The 14,292-nt window shown below is 38.9% G+C and overlaps 1 protein-coding gene across 2 annotated transcripts; it reads right to left on the reverse strand.

Moving 5' to 3' along the window:
- Positions 1-4,172: 4,172 nt before the first annotated feature.
- On the reverse strand, positions 4,173-14,019 carry spata18 (spermatogenesis associated 18). 2 transcript variants are annotated; one of them, XM_037768860.1, is made up of 12 exons: positions 13,861-14,019; positions 11,302-11,407; positions 11,090-11,205; positions 10,192-10,298; positions 9,101-9,196; positions 8,869-9,003; positions 7,503-7,794; positions 7,212-7,370; positions 6,940-7,115; positions 6,306-6,429; positions 4,623-4,685; positions 4,173-4,362 (listed from the first exon to the last, which is right to left on the reverse strand). In XM_037768860.1, the coding sequence occupies exons 1-12, from the start codon at positions 13,945-13,947 to the stop codon at positions 4,306-4,308; spliced, it is 1,518 nt and encodes a 505-aa protein (XP_037624788.1). In that variant the 5' UTR covers positions 13,948-14,019; the 3' UTR covers positions 4,173-4,305. The 2 variants fall into 2 exon arrangements, with proteins under 2 accessions (XP_037624788.1, XP_037624787.1); XM_037768859.1 differs by lacking the exons at positions 4,173-4,362; positions 4,623-4,685; positions 6,306-6,429 and adding an exon at positions 6,575-6,771 and having other exon boundaries at positions 6,845-7,115.
- Positions 14,020-14,292: the final 273 nt, after the last annotated feature.

A 14,292-nucleotide genomic window follows, 5' to 3' on the forward strand; every position in this document is an offset into this window, starting at 1 on the left:
TAAATGTTGGCTTGTGAAAGCGCCCTTGTAGTTTAGTCTATTAGCAACATTTTCTCTCCATCTCGGAATCGCTTCGCCGATATTGTAGCTCGCTAGAGCCTCTAATCACAGTATGTCATCTCAAGTGTAAACTCCTTAGATTCTGGCACCCGACAACACAGCAAAATTACATTGTCGATATGTAACTATAATTTGCTACTCTGAGGATATTTGTGTTTACCCCCAGTATTTCCTTTGTTTTGCCTCCAGCTAACACCGTGACCTCATCATGACGTCGGCTGTAAGAGGGTCTATACCTCATGGACAGACTACAGGGGAAGTGGTCAGTGAGTGAACCCGTTAAGACTGTTGTTGAGGACTCAGAGGTCAGGGAGGCCTGCTAGAGCTCAGTTTCTGCTCGGCGAACCAAATGTGTGATTTTTAGATATTAGATATGGTTTGGAGAGACGTCAGTGTAATTGGATTGCCTGGTGAGGCAGGCGGGTTCAGGACTGGGCGCGGCCTGGAGTCCTAATTAGTTGGCTGAGAAATCTAAAAGAACTTATGAAGGCATCACGACTGGGATGTTGCTGCTGGGATTCCCTCAAGGATTTCATTAAGATGTAAAAACATACTAGTGAACTCCCACACATGGATGATGCACAATGACTAAGTAGACTATTCACATTTTTGTTTTAAAAAAAGTCAAGATAAACTTAAAGGTCCCATATCGGGCTTATTTTCAGGTTCATACTTGTATTTTGTGTTTCTACTAGAACGGGTCAGCAACCTGCGGCTCCGGAGCCACATGTAGCTCTTTAGTTCCTCTCCAGCTCCTGTGGATTTTTAAAAAAATTAGTGGAAATTATTTTTTCGTTTACATTTTTATTTGTATTTATCATTGTTGTAGGTCTATTAGGAGTATTAGGGCCACATTGAGGAAAAAAAATAAATCTGAGATTTTGAGAATAAAGTCATAATATTACGAGAATAAAGTCATAATATTATAAGGTAGCAATTTTAAGTGTTATTTAATTTTTTTCTCGTAAAGTTATGACTTTATTCTCGTAATATTAAAACTTTTTTTCTCGTAGTTATGACTTTATTCTGGTAATAAATAAGCCTAAAATGGCTCTCTTGATAGTAAAGGTTGCTGACCCCTGTACTAGAACATGTTTACATGCTGTAATGTTCAAAAACTCTTTATTTTCCTCATTCTGTCTGCCTGAATATGCCTGTATTTACCTCTGTCTGAAACACTCAGTTTTAGCACATTTCAACGGAATTGCGTTGCTAGGCAACAGTTTGGGTCCACGTTTACTTCCTGTCAGCTGATGTTATTTACATACACTGCAACAGGAAATAAACTGGGACACATTGAGAATGTTTATGTTTAAAACCGTGTGATGATCTATATATATATATGCTGTATATATATTGTATATTTGTGACATCACAAATGGACAGAAATCCTAACGGCTTGTTTCAAACCCACAATTTCCGAATACTGGCTGTGTGTGTATTTCTCCGTATATTGAGCGTTTTGATAGTTTAACAGTATTTTATAAAGCACTTAAACCTGCTTTATAATATAAAAGACATGAAAATCTCACTTTTTACAATATGGGACTTTTAAGACTTGGAGCATTTACAAGCGCTTACAGCACTTTATCTCATTTTGTACATATATAATATGTTATTTGAAGGTGTACAAAAATAGCTATAAAGTTATAACAGATATTTTGGTTTATTGCGTTCGTGCTGCTGGAAGATGTCTTGTCATATTTTTGATGTTTCACACATAGCTATGTCGTGTATTTCTATGTGGGACGGGCCAAATGTCTGAAAAACTAACTGACTAACTCTTCAACCACTGCAGTGTTTCAACTCTTGGGCTCACTTTCATGATGGAGTAGCAGCACCATCTATTGTTAAAACAGTAGTAATACTGTGATGTCAGAAAATGTAAATTGGGGGGAATTATTGAGCATAATGTGGAAAAATAACTACAGTGTAATCCTTTGAGAGCCCAGAATACAAGAGGGGACCACGTTCATCATTAAAAAATAGGCTTTGCATGCGTTCAATTCTACTTAGTCTAATTGCATTACTATGCTAATCCATCATTGGATATACAGAACATAAGTGCATTTCTTTAGATGATAATTTGGCTGAGTTTTTGGTAAGTAAAGCAGCCATTCTAATCAAAGAAAAATTTAACATTCAGACAAAAATAATCCATATTCAATAAAAAAAAAAAATACACAACAAAAAAACTTGGAGTTGCAGGAAATTAAAGGCTTGTCATTTATTCTTTAAAAAAGCAATCATAAAAGGCACAGTCGGAGAATATATTCATCACACAAGACAAATTAAATCATAGTGAAATCAACAGGAATTCATCCCACAGTATTGACTATATATTCTAAATTCAAGCCCTGAAAGAGCAAATTAAGTACAGTACGACATGATTATGTAAGTGAAAATAATATACAGTAAGTTGTGAATGAGAAAAATAAATAAACAGAATTGTCATATTGAATGCATACAGACATTTCTGCAAAATAACAAGCTACTGGTCCCATTCTTGTGCATAATAACTAACACTATGGAAACATCTGATTTAAAAAAAAAAAATTGAACTGAAACCATCTCCAGTTATTCACATCATAAACATGTCATGTTATGTCATGCTAAATGTTCTTAAACCTCACTACTTTATGTCAAAGAAATGTCCAGAATATAAAAACAACAGCACCAAAACAATAATAAAAAAACACAGCAACCACTGACGCCTAAGAATCCCAATGACCAATATCAGTCACTCAAGTACTGGAGGAGTTGAAGTTAGCACTGATCATTAGCACCATATTGTCCTAAAATACACCTGAATAATTCTGCTACATAGACTTCAGGTAAAAAGTAAAGAGAGGAGTAAAGGTTGAATGTGTTTAACTGTCTGACTAATAAGAAAGTGCTACTTTGCAGGTTTAGTTTTCCCCTGAAAAATGCATCTTAAGTTTCTGATTTTCACTAAAATACTGTTAGTATTATCTATCTAGAGTTATCTAGAGTAAATATAGTACACTAAGACAACTGCTCAGTTAGCTGCCAGACTAGTTTTGCTTTCTCTGTGGACGAATCCAGCGACCGCTTTGTGTTTTTTCCACCATGTAGCGGTGCCGCCATTACTGCAGTGGCAAGTCGTAGACTTGACTTACTGTGTTTTAACTGGTGACTTTCAGCAGAATGCGTCCGTGGTTGCTCGTAGTAACTTGCGTAAATGTTTGGCGTAGATTTAAAGGTCCCATATTATGCTCATTTTCAGGTTTATACTTGTAATTTGTGTTTCTATTAGAACATGTTTACATGCTGTAATGTTAAAAAAAACACTTTATTTTCCTCATACTGTCGGCCTGAATATGCCTATATTTACCTCTGTCTGAAACGCTCCGTTTTAGCGCATTTCGACGGAATGTCGATGGAATTGCAACAGAATTGCAATGTCAGCTGATGACATTCACATACACTGCAACCAGTAATAAACTGGAACACATTTAGAATGTTTAAGTTTAAAACTGTGTAAAGGGTCTAAATATTGTATATTTGTGACATCACAAATGGACAGAAATCCTGACAGCTTGTTTCAAATGCAGAGTTTCTGAATACGGGCTGTGTGTATTTCCCGATTGAGCGTTTCAATACTTTCACAGTATTTATATAGGACTGAAGCCTGCTTTATAATAAACAAACATGAAAATATCACTTTTTTATAATATGGGACCTTTAAAGTAAAATTGAAGGCTTTTTACGAGGACGCCTACATGTTCTGTTTGTGTTTTCAACAGCTGCCGTCACTATGAGCAACCACGACGCATTCGGCTGAGAGTCGCCTGCTAACACGGTTCAATCAATCAATCAAACTTTATTGGTATAGCACCTTTCATACAGGTTAGTGCAGGTCAAAGTGCTTCGCAGATGACTGACAAGATGGAACAAGTGTGGAGCGTGGAAACAACAGAAAAGATTTGTACACTTTTTTGGACAGCTTGCATTGAAACGTGAGACGCCACCGCAGTAATGGCGACCTATTTACTTCCAGTATTTCCCCAGGTTAGTGTATAATGTACTGACCTCTAGTTTCTGTCGACGTCCCATTAAACTGCCCTCCAACAATGTAAACTCTAAGCGGCTTTTGGATGGTGCAGTATTTAAGGATTTCATTGCTTTATTTGGTGGAAGCACAAGTGTGATCATACAGATGAAAATACCTCAAAAACTTTAATTCACTGACATGAGGTACAGGTGTGAATCCTTGTCCAGAGTTCACAGGTGGCTAGCTCTGAGACGGTCAGGAGACAGGCTTCTTTGGCTCTTAAATGCCTAGAAGATAAAAAAAAAAAAAAGATAATATTATTGGTGATATTTACAACTACTGAGTCAAATTCAAATAAATAAAGCTTAGATTTTTGAAGTACATACCCTTAAGGCCATGGGTGTGCAATGCATGTTGTTAAGTGGAAAGAAGTTTTATGAGCAGCTGAGCAATATTAAACCCAATAAAAGGATGCAAATCCACTTGAACTAAACCCCAAATGGTACTTCTGTGTTTGGTTGCATTGTCAAATATTATAGAGACTTACGAGACTGCGAGTTGGGCTGAGAGAGCGGGAGCGGATCGGGCTGACACTCCGGCTTCTACTCCACTGCAAAGACAGACCAGCAAACACATGAGCCTTTCCATGCACTCTCATTGTTCTCCAGAGCACACTTAAAATTAATTATGAATATGTATCTAAACAGCAGATGTAGGTTCCCCTGATTCCCCCCCTCCTCCCCCACCCACACGTGCACAGGCAAACACACACACACACACACACACACACACACACACACACACACACACACACACACACACACACACATGCTTTCCAAATCCACATTCACACAAGTATGGATGTATAAATGTATGTTATTTTAGTAGTGGTTTTTTTTGTATTTTAGTTACTTATGTACTTGTTTGATATGCTGTGCACCTTATGTTGTTTGGTATGTTGTTTTGACTCTATGTACTTTGAAAAATTTAATAAAAAGATTTACACTATAAAATTAATTATGATATGTTTTAGGGCTGCACAATTAATCTAATAGTAATCGCAATCACGATTTTTGGCTACCCGCAATTAAATTAGCAGTAGGCAGTTTATTTTGTGGCATCATTGGGCAAAAATTCCATAATAACCTTTCAGCATATTGTAATTCAAGTGTTCTGAGAGAAAACTAGACTTCTGCACCTCCTCATGGTTCTGTTTTCAGGCTTTAGAAAATCTAGCCCGTGACGGGAGACTTTGACCAATCACAGGTCAGTTCATTGAGAGAGCGTTCCTATTGGCTGTGCTCCGGTCATGTGACCAAAACTTGGCGTTCCTTCACCAGATTTCACAATGGCGCCGGCGTCACAAACTTTCTCATTTTACAGCTAAACCGTGCACGACAAGATGATTCTGAGAACATTCGAGGAGAGAAATAGGCATTAACGTAACATAATATTGATTCATATTTGATCAGTGCTGCCTAGTTTGACCGTTTGGTCGGAGTTCATGAGTGATTGACAGCCGGCTCTCATAGACAGCAGATGGATAGCAGACCTCATATCAGCTCTGACTGCTTGTTCTCCTCCGGTCTGTGAAATCTTGCAGATGCCGTTAGGAGCACCGGAGGACACAGAGGCACATGATGTTTTTCATTTTACCTGTTTCATGTACTACTGTCACGATATAGCGACTGTTTAATAAAAAAAAACTTTTTTTAATCATATTTGCTCCAATCTTACCTAATTCCGCTTTAAATGAACTGCAATATTGATGTTTTAAAATGCTCCGCTGATAGAAAACTCTGCTGCATATCAAATCAAGCGCTTCCTAAACTAACAGCCAGCCACCAGGGGGGGGCGATCCAGATGTTTTTGCTTCACTTTTCGGGGAGCCGTCATGCCGTTGCGAGCGCACTGTACGGCGGCAGCCTTTGAACACTTTCCTGAATGTTGCGGCTGAAGTGTAATATACTGTATATTAATCAGACGGGCAAAACGAAAATAAGAGCCTTATTTTAAGTCTTATTTTGATGCAAAGATTTGTACAAAATAAAATATGAATGTAGCACAACATGGAAGTGAAAACAGCGCCCTCTGATATGTTAAATATTTTGTCCCTAAAATCAATGAATAATCGTGATAAATAATCATGATCTCAGTATTTATCTAAATAATATCATTTTGGATATAATCGTGCAGCCCTAATATGTTTGAGGTATTATACAGTCCGTACCACAGCGCTCCTTCTCGTCACGGCCTCGCCCTTCACCACCACGGCGTCTCCTTCCACCAACGCTGGCCACAGGTGGTACATCACCAGAGGAGCGCTCAACTCCGAGTCATAGCTGCGACGATACCTGACGGACAGAGAGGCAGGGGGAAAGAGTAGACAGAGCTTCAACGATTAATCGATTAGTTGTCAACTATTAAATTAATTCCCAACTATTTTGATAACTGATTAAAAGGTTTGAGTACATTTTTAAGAAATAAAAATTATTTTCTGGTTTCTTTCCTCCTCTATGACAGTGAACTGAATATTAATATAACATTTTTCACCATTTTCTGACATTTTATAGACCAAACAACTAATCGATTAATGAAAATAATCGTAAAAGTTGCAGCCCTAGAAAAGAGTGAGGGAGAGCTGTGAGAATGTCTGTGTGTGACGGTGACATCTACTGGTAGGAACAGCAAATAACCTCAGTGATGTGCTGCAGTTCATAGGGTCGTGTTTTACTATGATTGTTTGGAAATGTAGCACGATACAATAACTTAAACTCTTTATAATTACAATGCATAAAATTGACTGTAAAAGCACAGACTTTGGGCCGCCCTGATACAGACGCATTAATGTACAAATGACTGACTTGCTCTCGCTGTGAAGTTCTCCATCACTTGCGAAGGCCAAGTCCAGCGGGGGGTCCAACGTCTGCATGGCAAACGCCACCCTGCATGTCTCCCTGATCAGGGCGCTGATGAGGGTAAAGTCCACCTCTGGTGGGAAAGAGATCCGAGGGTTCACATTCATGGTGTTGATCACATCCTGGAGGGATGAAACACACAGACAGACGACCTTTTCAGTATCAAACAAACTACATTAAATGCTGCAGAAGACACATAGAGAAGTGTTTAGTCCCACATTGATGCTGGTCTGAACGTCGTAGAGGTCCAGGTTTCTGACGATGTAGTCCACAGCTGCGTCCTCCAGACTTTCCAGCCCAAAGTGGGACGAGGACAACGACTTCCTCACGCGCAGCTTGAACTGACGGTAAGCCAGTTTTGCTGTCTTAAAGGATTCCTAACACATGACAACATGAATAAAAACACACATTTCAAAGTCAGTTGCTCAGCCAATCATATACAAACAGATTTAGCACTAATTTTCTCTGCATGCACGTCTGATATGCTCATCTAAAATAATTAGTCATACCACGACAGCAATGAAGATGATTTTCTGGACCATCTCTAAGTCGACAATGTAGCGTTGCAGCAGGGTCTGGGTCTCCAGACGCTCCTCAGCGTACAGGTCACTGAAGCGTGACACGAGGCGGGCGTAGCGGGAGGAGTTGGTGAGCTGAGCTCTGGTGGGCGACTGGCTCCTCATGGGGCTGGAGGAGCGACTGAGCCTCGGCAAGGGGCTCGGAGAACAATTGAGCCTCGGCAAGGGGCTCGGAGAACGATTGAGCCTCGGCAAGGGGCTCGGAGAACGACTTTGCACCAACCTGAGAGAGACGGAAAGAGAAACCACGGATGGATTACTGAACGGGCCTACCGGGCTCAGGCTCAGGGGCCCAAAGTGTCAGGGGCCCCGTCTAGTCTTCACCTACAAAATGTCACTCAAAGAGACTCAAAATGATCACAAAGAAACATAAAATAACTACAGAGTCACAAGAAGACAACAAAGAGATGAAAAACAAATGCAAAGAGACTCACAACTATGAAAAATGGCAAAACCACCAGAGAGACACAATATAACTACATAGAGATGCAAAGCAACTGCAGAGATACCAGAAGACTACAAAAAGATGCAAAACAGCTGCAAAGAGAGACAAAATAACCACAGAGACACAAAATGACTACAAAAAGAGGCACAAGAAGCCTACAAAGAGATTAAAAAACAGCTGCAAAGAGGCACAAGAAGACTACAAAGAGATGCAAAACAGCTGCAAAGAGAGACAAGAAGACTACAAAAAGATGCAAAACAGCTGCAAAGAGAGACAAAATGACCACAGAGACACAAAATGACTACAAAAAGAGGCACAAGAAGCCTACAAAGAGATTAAAAAACAGCTGCGAAGAGGCAAAAGAAGACTACAAAGATGCACAAAAAGACAACAAAGAGATGCAAAACAGCTGCAAAGAGACTCACAACAACTATGAAAAATGGCAAAACAACCAGAAAGACACAAAGACAACAAAGATGCAAAACAGCTGCAAAGAGACACAAAAAGACAACAAAGATGCAAAACAGCTGCAAAGAGACACAAAAAGACAACAAAGATGCAAAACAGCTGCAAAGAGACTCACAACAACTATGAAAAGTGGCAAAATAACCACAAAGAGACCAAAAGAGATGCAAAGCAGCTACCAGAAGAGGTGAAACAACTATAAAGTCTGTCTGTCTTGCTCGTATGTAGGAGAGGTGGTGGGGCCTTTTGCATGTCTGTGCCCAGGAGCACTTTGTCTCATAATCCGCCCATGAGAGAAACATCATCATTTGAGACATTGTTCTGTGTCGTGCTGTCTGTGTGTGTATACGGTATTTGCATGTCTGTGTGTGTATAGAGCAGGTATACCTCTCCTGCAGCAGGGCCTTCTCTGTGCTCAGGTAGGACACTTCATCTTTCAGCAAGCGGATCTGCCGCTCGTAGTCATCAAGAGCCTCCAGCTTCCTTTTGTAAATCTCCACCTCCTCGTGTGCAGATCGCAAACTAAAACACAAACGTGCTTCACATCAACAGAGGAGCACACATACAGACACACTGAGTATTGTATTTAATGAAAATACCACGGCAGTATTTGACTCACTCTGCTTTCAGCTGCAATATTTCATCTTCAGTGGCCAGCAGAGTGGTTGCTGATTTGCATTTTGTCTGATCCAGTTCCTTCTGAGCATCGGCCAATCTGTTAAATAAATGGAAATAACGTGCAAGCAGCCTTTATATACGTCCCCTTCTCCACGCTGTGGACTTGTATCCAAATACATCTAAACATGAGCCATGCAAGTTAGGGGATGAAACTGGCTGGCTGCTTCTACTGTTGTACATCTTTTAAGCCACGTTTCCACCAAGAAGTTCCTGGTCATTTTAGTCCAGGAACTACTTTTCAAGGAACTAAAAGGTTCCTTCAGCCTCTTGTTGTTTGTGTTTCCACCGCGGTCTGAAGAACTGCGAAGATTAGTTAAATTAGTCCGCTGACGTACGAAAAAAATAGAAATACCTTTTTTTTTTCTCTCATTCCCTGTCGTCTGTCTCTCTCACTCAGGGCCGGTTCTATTCCTTTAGGTACCCTAGCAACATTTTTTTATTTATTTGTTCATTTGTTACCTTAATGCAGAAAATGAGGAAGGGCGCCCACTGGCATTTAAAATGTTCTTTTCTTTTCGAGGGCAACCAGAGCCTCCAGAAGGTGGCACCCTAGGCAACCGCTTATACGGCCTATGCCTTAAGCCAGCCCTGCAGCTCACCATTCTACTTCTTGCTCATGCGATCTCTCTCTCTCTCTTTCCCTCTCTTTTTTAAAATGAGTCAGAAAGCCGACAGCACAGCCTAACTTTACTTTTAATTAGAGATGCGCCGATACCCGATACCAGTATCGGGTATCGGGTCCGATACTGTGCTCATGTACTCGTACTCCCATAACGGCTCCGATACAATGGCATCGATACCACTTTACGGCAGCGTGATGTTAACCTTTCGTCAGCATCTTTCGGGTCCTCACGCTTCACCTCCCAGACGGTGCGGGCGAGACGGGCTGGTGGTGCGCCTGACCCCGCTTTCATTGCATCCCTGGAACTAAATTTAGACCCTGGTTCATGTGGTCGAAACGCAGTGAGTTCCTCAAAAGGTTCCTAGTTCTGGATTAACGTTCCTGTGGTTGAAAAGGGGCTTCAGACTCACTCTGCTCTGGTTGAGTCCAACTGCAGGCAAGTGGAGGACAGCTTCCGAATGTCGTTGTCATGGGAGGCAGAAAGCTCCCTGATCATCCGGTCCTTCTCCACTGATTCCTGATCATGAAACATAATGATACGGTACAAATGATAACCACATCGCCAGATGGACTGTGGCCAGGAGTCAGCAACCTTTACGATCAAAAGAGCCATTTTAGGCAAAAAAAAAAGAAAAAAGATCTGTCTGGAGCCGCAAAACATTTGAGCATTGTGATGAAGGTAACACAGTTTATGGTCTAAGTATATAGTATATAAGTCTAATGCAGTGAGGGCCAAAGAGACAATGTACTACGGAGTATTAGGGCCACATTGAGGGAAAAAACATCTGAGATTTACAGAATAAAGTCTTAATATTACGAGAATAAAGTCATAACTTTATGAGAAAAACAAAGTTGTAATATTACGAGAATAAAGTCATAACTTTATGAGAAAAACAAAGTTGTAATATTACGAGAATAAAGTCATAACTTTACGAGAAAAAAAGAAAATAACACGTAAAATTACTACTTTATAATATTATGACTTATTTTCATAATATTATGACTTTATTCTCTAAATCTCCGATTTATTTATTTTTCCTCAATGTGGCCCTAATACTCCGTCGTACCGTCGTAGCATAGACCTACAATAATGATAAATAAAAATGAAAATGTAAACAAAAAACAGTTATTCATTTCCATTTTTATAAATCCACAGGGAGCCACTGGAGAGGAGCTAAAGAGCCACATGTGGCTCCGGAGCCGCAGGTTGCTGTACCCTGGACCATGGTGTATAGTGTTACTGCATGTAAATTAATTTTGATAGATTTATTAATGAGATGTTTCTGTGTTATTTATAGGTGATGTCACCTGGATGAGCTGCAGACTGGTGTCGACAGTGACCGAGGGCGTCGCCATGGAGAAACAGGTGCCAAGCCAAGGCAGCAGGCGCGCTTTGAGTGTGTCCACTCCAGCATAGTGTCCACCTGAGTCAGGAGTGTAAAAACACAGAGGGGGTTGAATAGATCATGAGTGATTATAACCATTTGTAAATGAAAACAAAGTCCAAATGTAAAACTAACCTTCAGCAGCTGCGAGGTTGAGGATGGTGAACAGTTGGCCCTGGATCTTGGCGGTGAGTTCAACCAGCTCACAACATCTGTTTAGATTCTGGTCACAGGAAATAACCTGGAGGGTAAATATGACAAACAATATGCTAATGATGAACAAGAAAAATCTTTAGTTAATTTCAGACAGAAGGTGACATGGAGATGATGACTGTGATCATTCAGTCAGTCATTTTTATTTTTACCTTTAAATCCATAAAGCAGTTGAAATCATAAAATGTTAAAGGCTGTTACTATATGCTTGGTCTTTTCTGTTGTCCCCTCTATACATTTTCTGTTATAGCTAAATATATAATGTTGTTACAGAGGAATTGTTTAACGTAGTGATGTGAATGAGTTGGCTCTATGAGCGTGCAAAGTGAACGGACAATTTCCTTTTTTTTAAATATGACCCAGAAACGTCTCACTATGGTAACAACATTAAGAGCCGAACATGGTGAGACTTTTGTACTCTATGTTGTTGCGCCTTTTTTGACATATCCCACTTTTTAAGTATCTATATGGCCGATTATTTCAGTGTATTGCAGATGAAAATTCTTGCATATTTATTTATTTATTGCAACAAATAAGAAAGTAATTTAGGCAGTGACATGTGTGTATAGTGTTTGTTATTTTTACATTAATGTTTTTATACCAAACAATGTAAAATGATGGTATTCTGGAAATTATAAGGTTTAGTATATTATTGCATTGAATAGTTTAAAGGACCTATATTGCAAAAAGTGAGATTTTCATGTCTTTTATATTATAAAGCAGGTTTAAGTGCTTTATAAATATTGTGAAAGTATCGAAGCGCTCAATACACAGAGAAATACACACAGCCCGTATTCAGAAATTGTGCGTTTGAAACAGGCCGTTAGGATTTCTGTCCATTTGTGATGTCACAAATATACAATATTTAGACCATTACACAGTTTTAAAGGTAAACATTCTAAATGTGTCTCAGTTTATTTCCTGTTGCAGTGTATGTGAATAACATCAGCTGACAGGAAGTACACATGGACCCAAGTTGTAGCCTAGCAACGCAATTCTGTTGAAATTCTGTTGAAAGTCACTAAAACGGAGCGTTTCAGACAGAGGGTAAATACAGGTATATTCAGGCAGACATTACGAGGAAAAGAAAGTGTTTTTTTATCATTACAGCATGTAAACATGTTCTAGTAGAAACACAAAATACAAGTATGAACCTGAAAATGAGCACGATATGGGACCTTTAAGTGATATATGTGCACACATAGCCTACCAATCATATCAAAACATTGCTAAATTTGTCTGAATTATAAAAATCAGAAGTAAATGAAGTAGGGCTGCAACTAACGATTATTATCATTGTCAATTAATTTGTTGATAATATTCTTGATTAATTGATTAGTTGTTAGCCCAAGAGGATGTCCTCAAATGTCTTGTTTTGTCCACAACTCAAAGATATTCAGTTGACTGTCATAGAGGAGGAAAGAAACCAGAAAATATTCACATTTAAGAAGCTGCAGTCAGAGAATTTAGACTTTTTTTTTTCTTAAAAAATTACTCAAACTGATTACTAGATTATCAAAATAGTTGATCATTAATTTATCAGTTGACAAATATTTTATTAATTGTTGCAGCTCTGTTTTTTTTTTTTGTTAAACAAAACATTTTTAATACCCAATGAAAGAATTGTTTTAGGGCAGATTTCTCTCTTGCAGACCAGAGGAAGAATCAGAAAGAACAGGTAAGCCTATCCATGTTTCTAGCACAGTTTTGTTACAACACAACAAAATATTAAATACCATACCTCTTGTGTACATTTATTTAGAGTATAACCTGCAAGAAATCACTAGACAATTCACCTCCGGTCCCTCTGCAACATGCTGTTCCGGTGTAGCCGGAAGTGACAGGACGTGAACCATCTTACCAGTAACTGATCTTTGTAGTAGTCTGTAGTCATGGCGACTGGCGTCCATAGCAACCAAACTCATCATCTAATAAACAACATTCCTTTACTGTAGTGTTTTAAATTATTTAATGTATCATCCAAAAACCACTGTGCTTACATTATATTATCCATAGTTAAAATAAAAATGTGTATAAATAAATAATTTTAGTTAGATAGTGGGGAAAAAAACAAGTAAACAAAGCACTTTATTATTTCTAGAGGACTAAAACTAGTTTTTTAAGTGCATATAAATGTCATTTTAGCCACTAAAAATCAAGTACACAAAGCAATTTATAATTTATGCAGGACTAAAACTAGTTTTCTAGTGTACATTAATGTAATTTTAGCCACTAAAAATCAAGTAAACAAAGCAGTTTATTATTTCTAGAGGACTAAAACTGGTTTTGAAGTGTATATAAATGTAATTTTAGCCACTAAAAATCCTGTAAGTAAAGCAATTTATAATTTATGCAGGACTAAAACTAGTTTTCTAGTGCACATAAAGGTAATTTTAGTGAGATAATTAACTATCTGACTGGTGATGATGCAGCAGTGCTTCAGTCAGATCCAGGTCGTTCATGACTTATTGATGAACTTACATGGTAGTCTTTGTTCCAGCTGTCCAGTTTGTCCTGTAGGACGCTGAAGGAGGACGTGTTGGTCAGTCTCCTCAACGTGTCCGCCATGATCCGTCCGGTAATACTTTAAATGCACCTAGAGGAGGAGGAGGATGGAGGCTGTTAGAGAGAGAGAGAGAGGAGTGCAGCAGTAAGAGTCCTGTCCTGGCAGCTTTCTCTCCTCCTACTGAAGCCAAACAACCAGCTCTCAGTTGTGGCAACCAGAGGATCCGACCAGCAGCGAGCAGCTCTGCTCTATTCAATTATATTCCATTCAATTTGCTTTATTGATCATGACTGTCAGGTGAACAATATTGCCAAAGCGTCAATTCAATAATAAATTAAAAAAAATAAATAAAAAAATAAAAACGAAAACATATATATATATATATATAGTCATATACAGTCATATAC

The sequence above is a fragment of the Sebastes umbrosus genome, chromosome 5 (assembly GCF_015220745.1).
Source record: "Sebastes umbrosus isolate fSebUmb1 chromosome 5, fSebUmb1.pri, whole genome shotgun sequence".
In the NCBI taxonomy this organism is placed as follows: domain Eukaryota; kingdom Metazoa; phylum Chordata; class Actinopteri; order Perciformes; family Sebastidae; genus Sebastes; species Sebastes umbrosus.

Bases quoted from the DNA above. Each gene is read 5' to 3' on its own strand.
- spata18 (XM_037768859.1), bottom strand. From the start codon at position 13,947: ATGGCGGACACGTTGAGGAGACTGACCAACACGTCCTCCTTCAGCGTC. The intron at 7,116-7,211 runs GTGGGACTAAAC...TCATCCCTCCAG, and splicing joins ACGTTCAGACCAGCATCAAT to GATGTGATCAACACCATGAA. The intron at 6,772-6,844 runs GTTATTGTATCG...CACATCACTGAG, and splicing joins TGTAATTATAAAGAGTTTAA to GTTATTTGCTGTTCCTACCA.